Source organism: Stegostoma tigrinum, chromosome 46, assembly GCF_030684315.1.
Source record: "Stegostoma tigrinum isolate sSteTig4 chromosome 46, sSteTig4.hap1, whole genome shotgun sequence".
In the NCBI taxonomy this organism is placed as follows: domain Eukaryota; kingdom Metazoa; phylum Chordata; class Chondrichthyes; order Orectolobiformes; family Stegostomatidae; genus Stegostoma; species Stegostoma tigrinum.
In genome coordinates, this window is record NC_081399.1 from 11,386,399 (window position 1) to 11,395,716 (window position 9,318).

Here is a 9,318-nt window from a genome sequence, read left to right on the forward strand (position 1 = left end):
TATCAGAGCTATTGCACTGACAGAAAGGAAAGGTCACCATAGTCCCAGAGGCTCGCCTTCTCCTTAGAGAGGGAAAGACAGCTGGTGATGGTTTGACTTGAGGGTCACCATGATAAAGGTGGGGTGGGGGGGTCACTTTGGTGCAGGAGTCAAACCCACGCCGTCGGTCTCTTTTGGTATCACAAAGCCAGCTGTCTGGCCAGCTGAGCTAAATTGAGCTCTCAGACCGAGTAAGGGGGCAAGAGAGGTTGGGGAACATGTGGGCAACAGTGATCATAAAACTATGAGTGAAGATGCTGAAGGGGACGGACAGCAGAGATCCGGATGTTGGATTGGAGAGAAGTTAAATCAGAAGAAAGTGAAATGGGCAAAAATATTGCCACGTCCATCGTAGATAAACACCGGAAACAGAGAGAGGCTGTATTCCACCAGGAAAAGTGGGATGTTACTGAGATCCCATGGGAAACTGTAAAGGAAGAATAGGAATAGGGAGGAGGAAAACATTGGAATGCACAGAGAGGGCCACAGTGTCAAGAAGAATGTAGCAGAAAGTGTTTAGACGATGGACCAGGCAGGCATACGGTTATCGTTGGTCAGAGAAAGGCACTAGAGCAGGCTTAATCCTTACATTTGGAAACCGAGACAGAAGATTGCCGGGGTATTATAGGCTGGTTGGCTTAAATTGACGATTTCTTCGTGGATAGAGTTTATAGACAAATTAGGCTAGAAGCTCCTTCTACACAACTGACAGAGAGGGTGGGGGGGAGTGGAGGAAGGAGATTGTGAGGGAAGAGCAGAAGCAGAGTGGGTGATGATGAGGGAGGGTGGGGAATACGGTAGATAAAAACAAATGGATTAAGGTATAGTAGTTAAGGAAGTGAGGATGTTGTGTGAGGTGGGCGGGAAGGGGAAGGGGGAACGGGGAGGGGGGCTGTGATGTGTAATTACCCGCGTCAGGTCAGTCCCATATTTACGACTCAGCTCGTCCAAACTCAACTTATGGTCTTCCTGTATTTGGGGAAGGTAAGATAAAAGGCAAAAAAAAGGTTAGGAGGTCATCTTAAAAAAATGTCACAACTGGAGGAGGCCATTCAGCCCCTTCTCCAGCCTGTTGCACAGGACAGGAGGCCATTCAGCCCCGTCTCCAGGGCTGTTGCACAGGACAGGAGGCCATTCAGCCCCGTCTCCAGGGCTGTTGCACGGGACAGGAGGCCATTCACCCCCTTCTCCAGGGCTGTGCACAGGACAGGAGGCCATTCAGCCCCTTCTCCAGGGCTGTTGCACAGGACAGGAGGCCATTCACCCCCTTCTCCAGGGCTGTTGCACAGAACAGGAGGCCATTCAGCCCCATCTCCAGGACTGTTGCACAGGACAGGAGGCCATTCAGCCCCGTCTCCAGGGCTGTTGCACAGGACAGGAGGCCATTCAGCCCCGTCTCCAGGGCTGTTGCACAGGAACAGGAAGCCATTCAGCCCCGTCTCCAGGGCTGTTGCACAGGAACAGGAGGCCATTCAGCCCTTCTCCAGCCTGTTGCACAGGAACAGGAGGCCATTCAGTCCCGTCTCCAGCCTGTTGCACAGGAACAGGAGGCCATTCAGCTCCATTTTTGCACCTGCCATCCAAGAACGATCAATTCCTTCCTTATATAACAAACGGTGCGTATGATTAAGCTGTGCCCAGTCTCTTTGGACCTGCCCCAATGGTTGATAGCACCAATTATAATGGCAAACTTTCTTTTCAAAATGTTACTCCTTGTGGTGGCACACCGTCATTGTGATGTATCAGCAGGAGGAATTTCAAATGACAAAATGAGGATAGATCGGGGAACTTTCTAGATGGTGTGAAGTTAAATATGGTGGAGGTCCAAAGAATTCAGGTGCACAGATCGTTAAAATATACCAAACAAATTTTTTTTTCAACATGGTCCTCTGACCCCAGGCGCCGTGACCTAGTCAGCACACCGTCTGAGAGCAATGCCACGGGAGGTCGCCCAGTACCACCCTCCGACCACCAAAGCTGACGTTCAGCACCTGAGGTGACATTAGCCCGCGTCGCTTTTGTTAATGGAGTGGAGAAGGTGGAAGACAGAGGGAGAGAGTGGGAATTGGTGGCAGCAGAGAGAGGCAGAAGGGAGTGCGTGGGTTGGGGCGAGATGGGGAGACCACAAAATGAGAAGAGGAAAGCAGGGATCAGGGAGGGGGAGAGGGAGGGGAGAGGGAGGGGGAGAGGGAGGGGAGAGGGAGGGGGAGAGGGAGGGGGAGAGGGAGGGGGAGGAGAGGGAGGGGGAGGGGGAGGGGGAGGGGGAGGGGGAGGGGGAGGGGAGGGAGGGAGAGGGAGGGAGGAGGGAGAGGGAGGGAGGGAGAAAAGGAGGCAAGTGGCATGGGAGGGTGGTGCGGTAATGTGAGGGGTTAGAGGAGGGGAACAGAGAGGTATCTAGAGAAGGGGAAGAGAGGGATGCAGGGAGTCGTTAAAAAGGGGAGGGGGCAGGTGGAGCGAGATGGGGAGGGTAGGGAGAAAGAGAGGAAAAGGGGCAGGGGAGAGGTGAAGAGTAAAATGGGGTGATTTGGAGGAAAAAGGAGGGGGGTAGGTGGGAAGGGATAGGTTGGGGAAGGGGTCGGGAAGAGGTGAGGAGAGAGAAGCAGAGGAAAGAGAAAGAGAGAGAGAGAGAGAGAGAGAGGGAGAGAGAGAGATGGGAAGAGGATCCAGAGTTGAAGGGCAATGGAAATGGGTTTGGATGGGATGGAGACATAGGTAGGTAGAAGTAGAGGGAGTTGAGGAGTGGGGAAGGGAGGTTTGAAAGGGGGAGGGAAGTTTGAGGTGAGGGTGTAGGAAGAGATGGAGAGGAAGAGATGAGTAGAGTAGACAGGTTCGAAGGAATGGGGAGAGGAGAGGATTTGAGGAGTATTGGGGAGGGGTTGAAGGGCATGAGTGGGGCAAGAGAAGAGGGAATTGAGGGAGTGGGGAGAGGAGCAAAAGGGTGGTGTGAGGGAGACAGGAAAGGGAGAGTGGCGAGGGAAGAAGGTGCGGGAGGGAGACAGGAGTTTGACGGAGAGTGGCGAGGGAAGAAGAAGGTGAGGGAGGGAGACAGGAGTTTGACGGAGAGTGGCGAGGGAGGAAGAAGGTGAGGGAGGGAGACGGGAGTTTGAGGGAGTGGCAAGGAGCAAGATGGTGAGGGAGGGACAGAAAGGAGTTTGAGGGAGAGTGACGAGGGAGGAAGAAGGTGAGGGAGGGGAAACAGGAGTTTGAGGGGGGTGGCGAGGAGCAGGTTGGTGAGGGAGGGACAGAGAGGAGTTTGAGGGAGAGTGGTGAGGAGCAGGGTGAAGAGGGAGGGAGACAGGAATTTGAGGGAGGAAGAGGGTAAGGAGGGAGACAGGAGTTTGAGGGAGAGTGGCGAGGAGCAGGGTGTGAGGGAGGGAGACAGGAATTCAAGGGAGAATGGCGAGGGAGGAAGAGGTGAGGGAGGAGACAGGAGTTTGAGGGAGAGTGGCGCAGGGAGGAAGAGAGTGAGGGAGGGAGATGGGTCAGGGGAGAGAAGGCACATAGAAAAAGGCTCCAGATGAGGGATAGGGGACGACAGAAGAGTTAATTGGGGGGTTAGGATAGGAGGAGGGGAGAGGGATGAAGACACTCACCATGGTCACCTCTTTCTTCAATTCATCCATGTCTTTTCGCACTTTCTTCTTCTTCCCATTGTCCGATGTATCTGTCGGAGTGTACTCCCGGCCGAACTAGGGAACACAGAGGAGTAACAGTCTGTAAAATTCCCTTCCACACTCATTGAAACATTCCCACCTCACCACAGGGGCAGAGCTGAGGGAACGCAGAACGTGGATCGGGGCCTCACTTTGAGTCCAATCCGAAAGCTGCCGGCTCCATCCCAGAGTTTGGTACAAATGTGTTTCTTGAAACTGTCTACAATTCACAGCTTATAAATATCTGTATAAATATAGATATCACTGCTGAGAGAGAGAGAAGGGCAGATAGAAAAGAGGAGAGGAGAAAGTGAGAAGGTTGGGAGGGAGAGAGAGAGATGGTGGGGGGGGCTAGAGAGGGATCAGGGGAAAGAGTGAGTGAAGATAGGGAGAGAGGAGGAGGATGGGAGAGAGAGGGAGGAGGAGGTTTGGGTTGGGGGAGGAAGGTGGGAGGAGAGAGAAATAGAGAGAGAGGGGAATGTTTTGAGGGGGGAAGAGTGAGAGGGAAGGTGGAGGGGGAGAGAGGAAGAGAAAGAGAGAGAGAAGGTGGGGGGGGAGAGAGAGGAAGGTTGGGGGGTAGAGAGAGAGAGAGGTGATGGGGGGAGTGAGGGGGAGGAAGGGAGAGAGAGACGTAGAGGGGGCACTTGAGAGAGCACAAGAAAGTGAGAGAGACAGAGACACCGAGGGGAGAAATAGAATGTGACAGAGAGTGAGAAAGGGGGAGTGAGAGGGGGGAAGGTGGGGGGGCGACGAGAGAGAGAGAGAGAGAAGATGGGGGGAGATATAGAGGGGGAGAAAGAGACAGAGAGAGACGTAGAGGGGGAGCTTGAAAGAGCACAACAGAGTGAGAGGGACAGAGACACCGAGGGGAGAAATAGAATGTGACAGAGAGTGTGTGAGAGAGAGAGAGAGAGAGAGAGAGAGGGGTAGATTGAGACAGAGAGAGGGGCGCAGGGGTGTGGGGAGATAGAAAGTGTCGATAACTCACTGAGCACAGACATGTAGGGAGGGTGAGCTCTGAGGAAGGCGGAAGGAAAGTGAGGGTGAGTGGATCAGAGTACAGGAATAGTGATACCTTGCTTCATGCATGCAGGAACCTGGGATTAGCCCACTTTGGGAGGACTGTGTGCAGTTCTGCTCTCTTTCTCTCAGCAAACGTATTGTTGCCCGAAAGGGAGTCCAACAAATGGTTTACTAGACTTGTCTCTGGGACGGTGGGATAGTCCGATGGAAGAGAGATAGGGAACTGTGTCTGTATTCTCAAGAGTTCTGGAGAATGGGGTGGGGGGGGGGGGGGGGGGGTTAGTTCTCATTGAAACTTACAAATATGAGGCAGATCCGAAGAAGGAGAAATATCCAAAAGCTCGTGGTTTCAAATAAACCTGTTGGTCTATAACCTGGTGTGGTGAGCTTTCTGATCTTATCTACCCCGATCCAAGCCCAGCACCCCACATCAAAATACTGGGAATCAGATTTAGCCAGAAACTTCAGAAATCTCACCCACAGACGGCTGGGCCATTTCTGTCTTCCAGCATGTTTCAGGTGGGGGTTGATGGGGGTCAAAGCTATGGGGCAGGAGAGAGGTGGGTATACGCCATGGCCATACAGAATTGTGGGACAGGACCAAGGTGCTAACTGGGCATCCTCCTGTCTCTATGAGACAGAAGTAGAGAGAGTTCGAGAGGGAGGGATGGAGTGACAGAGAGAGAGAGAGACAGAAACAGAGAGAGATGGGAGTTGACAGAACCTATTGCTCGCAGTGTTGACAGAGACAGACAGACAGAGACAGACAGACAGACACAGACAGAAAGTGGAGAGAATGATACAGAGAGAGGCACGTACAGAAAAACAGATGGGGGAGAGACAGAGAGAGCGAGGGAGGGTGAGACAAAGAAGAGGAAGTGAGAGATGGGTGGGTTTGTGGGGAAAGAGGGAGGTGGGTTGATGTGAGCAAAAACTCAGCGAACCCTATGGCTGTTGTTTGAGGCTGAGGGAGGGAGAGTTTAAAGTCGCAGAAGCTGGGGAGCAGGGACCAAGCCCAGTCACAGAGAATGGGACGGAGAGGGGGGAGGAATTCTGGGCAAGTTGGTTTGGAGCAGGACTAGCTAATGTCTGTGTTTACTTGTAAACACAGGGGAACAGCTGCAGGGGGACAGGTACCAGTCAGACTCTCACTGGTGCAGGTGGTGGTACCCCGGGCAATGTTACAGGTTAAACACTGAATGTTTACACTCAATCCTCACAGTGTTTCCTCAAACATCTCCAACCTCCAACTGTCAGAGACTTCACAAACCTCCAGGAGCCTCCCCGTATCTCCACAAACCGCCAGGAGCCTCCCCCTACCTCCACAAACCGCCAGGAGCCTCCCCGTATCTCCACAAACCGCCAGGAGCCTCCCCCTACCTCCACAAACCGCCAGGGGCCTCCCCGTACCTCCACAAACCGCCAGGAGCCTCCCCCTACCTCCACAAACCACCAGGGGCCTCCCCCTACCTCCACGAGCCTCCCCCTACCTCCACAAACCGCCAGGAGCCTCCCCCTACCTCCACAAACCACCAGGGGCCTCCCCCTACCTCCACGAGCCTCCCCCTACCTCCACAAACCGCCAGGGGCCTCCCCCTACCTCCACGAGCCTCCCCCTACCTCCACAAACCGCCAGGAGCCTCCCCCTACCTCCACGAGCCTCCCCCTACCTCCACAAACCGCCAGGGGCCTCCCCCTACCTCCACAAACCGCCAGGGGCCTCCCCCTACCTCCACGAGCCTCCCCCTACCTCCACAAACCGCCAGGAGCCTCCCCCTACCTCCACAAACCGCCAGGGGCCTCCCCCTACCTCCACAAACCGCCAGGGGCCTCCCCCTACCTCCACAAACCGCCAGGAGCCTCCCTCTATGTCCAGAAACCTCCAGGAACCTCCCCCTATGTCCAGAAACCTCCAGAACTATCATCCAAACTTTGCAAGGCCATTGGGACCCCTCTCTCCAATATACAGCACCCCCCCCAACAATCCCGCCTCCTCATACCCTCACAGACCGCCCACAGCCCCCCACCTGGCCAGAAACTGACCCCTTGCCTCCCACCCCCCAGACAGACTCTGATAGTCCATTCGGAACCCAGTTCAACTCCCCTATTCCCCCCGACTCCTCTTCTATCTTCCCCATTCTAATCTGCACCTCCCCGCTCCGACTCCCCTTTGCTCAAAACTCCCTTCCCTATTTCCTACCATCTCCCTCCGCTAACACTCCCATTGCTCCCCTCCATTTTGTACCCTCCCAACCTAATTTCCTACCCTCCATTCCCCATCCGCACCTCCCATTCCCTCCAACTCTCCATCTCTCTCCTATCCCCTACCTCTCCTCGTTGATCCCTCCCTATCTCCCTTGGCCATCCTTGGGGTTCTGGCCCTCTGTGGGTTCCTGCCTGAGTTGTTCAGTTGGCACCCTGCCCTGGGCACTGGTCACCTCTGGCCAACATTGGCAGCCCCCTCCCAGCCTTTGCTCTCGCAGTTTAATTAGACGCTGACTTTTCTCATAATGTAACTGATTAATCTGCTGCCTTTGTTAGCTCTCCCATTCACCGGCATGGCTCTCCGAGCTGGGATTTTAATAATTCAGGAATTCATTCAATAACATTCCTTCAAATAGAAAATTGTTTGTTCACGACAGTGAGGTACTTGGTGGGGGAGCATCGCTTGGGCAGCCCCACAGAAAATAAAAGCTGATTAGTTACCCAGGGAATAAACCTGGAGAGTACAGCCAGCACACGCACGCACAGAGCACACGCACGCACAGAGCACACGCACGCACAGAGCACACGCACGCACAGAGCACACGCACGCACAGAGCACACGCACGCACAGAGCACACGCACGCACAGAGCACACGCACGCACAGGCACACGCACGCACAGGCACACGCACGCACAGAGCACACGCACGCACAGAGCACACGCACGCACAGGCACACGCACGCACAGAGCACACGCACGCACAGAGCACACGCACGCACAGGCACACGCACGCACAGAGCACACGCACGCACAGAGCACACGCACGCACAGAGCACACGCACACACAGAGCACACGCACACACAGGCACACGCACACACAGGCACACGCACACACAGGCACACGCACACACAGGCACACGCACACACAGAGCAATTCTTACTCTGCTGAATTAATGTTACTCTTTTCTGTTTCTCTCTCTCTCTGTCGCTTTGACCCTCTTTCCCTGTGATTTTTCCCCTCTCTCCCTATCTTCCTCTCTCTGAGTCTCTGTCTTGTCTCTATATCTCTCCCAGTCTGACTCTTTCTTGAATGATCTTTCTCTTTAGTATTGACCTCCCACAACTGTATAGTCCACTCTCTCCTTCTGTCTCCCTCTCTCCTCCTGTCTATCTCTCTCTCTAAACTTCTGTTTTTCGCTCCTTCTATCTCTCTCCCCATCTCTCTTTCATTCTCTCTCACTTTCTCTCTCTCCCCCCTTCTCTATATATCTCTCTCCTTCTTTCTCCTACTGTCTCTCTCTAAACTTCTGATTCTCACTCCTTCCATCTCTCTCTCTCTCTCCCCCGTCTCCCCTTACTTCTCTCTCTTGCTCCCTCTCCCCAACTGTCTCTCCCTCGCTCTCATTCTCTCTCTCCCCCTTCTCTCTGTGTATCTCTCTCTCCTTCTCATCACCTTTCCCTCTCACACATTCCTCCACTCTGTCTCTCCCCTCAGTCCTTTGGGAGGGAGTGACAAAGTTAGGTGCTGGTGGAGTTTGAGAAAACATTAGCTGCGGTGTTGAAGGGAGTTTACTCGCGTTAAGAAACCGTGGATCACAGAGACTGTCACTGACTTACCCCCTTTCCCATCGTGTCGTCGGTAGCCAGTAGGTCTGGAGTCAGTGAAGATCGAGTGGAGAGTGGGGAAATAGGCGAGGAAGTCAAGGTTGTATTTGTCGCTATCTGGAGTTCAGCCTGTGCGAGTGTCTCTCTATCTCTCTATCTTCGAGAATCACTCTGAGCATCTGCTGCAATCATTTAAGGACAGGACTCCCATCCCCTCTGGTCCAATCAGAATCCACCGTAGTGTGGGACGTGCCCCCAGCCAGCTCCTCCCCTCTCCCCAACAAACCAATCGTGGCAAAGGATTGTGGTCGCTCTTCTCTGTAATTGGCAGGTGTCTGGGCATCTCTCCCACCCTCCTCTCTCCCTCTCACACTCTCCCACCCTCCCTCTCTCAATCCCACACACTCCCTCTCTCCTTCTCTCAATCCCACACGCTCCCTCTCTCAATCTCACACACTAGCTATGAAGAGATGTTGAATAGATTGGGATTATTTTTATTAGAAAGACGGAGATTGATGGGGGACCTGATTGAGGTCTACAAAATCATGAGGGGTATAGACAGGGTGGATAGCAAAAAGCTTTTTCCCCAGAGTGGGGGACTCAGTTATTAGGGGTCATGAGTTCAAAGTGAGAGGAGGAAAGTTTAAGGGAGGTATGCGTGGAAAGTTCTTTACGCAGAGGGTGGTGGGTGCCTGGAACGCGTTACCAGCGGAGGTGGTAGACACAGACACGTTAGTGTCTTTTAAGATATATTTGGACAGATACATGGATGGGCAGGGAGCAAATGGACACA

General features: G+C 53.7%; 1 protein-coding gene across 1 annotated transcript in view; it reads right to left on the bottom strand.

The window, feature by feature from the left end:
* LOC125449569 (sodium/potassium-transporting ATPase subunit alpha-2) overlaps positions 1-8,730 on the bottom strand; it is a 31,255-nt gene extending 22,525 nt beyond the window's left edge. The window contains 3 exon segments of the mRNA XM_059642918.1: positions 949-1,008; positions 3,633-3,728; positions 8,538-8,730. Coding sequence (XP_059498901.1) covers positions 949-1,008; positions 3,633-3,728; positions 8,538-8,549 — 168 coding nt within the window. The 5' untranslated portion in view covers positions 8,550-8,730.
* Between the last annotated feature and the right edge of the window lie 588 nt (positions 8,731-9,318).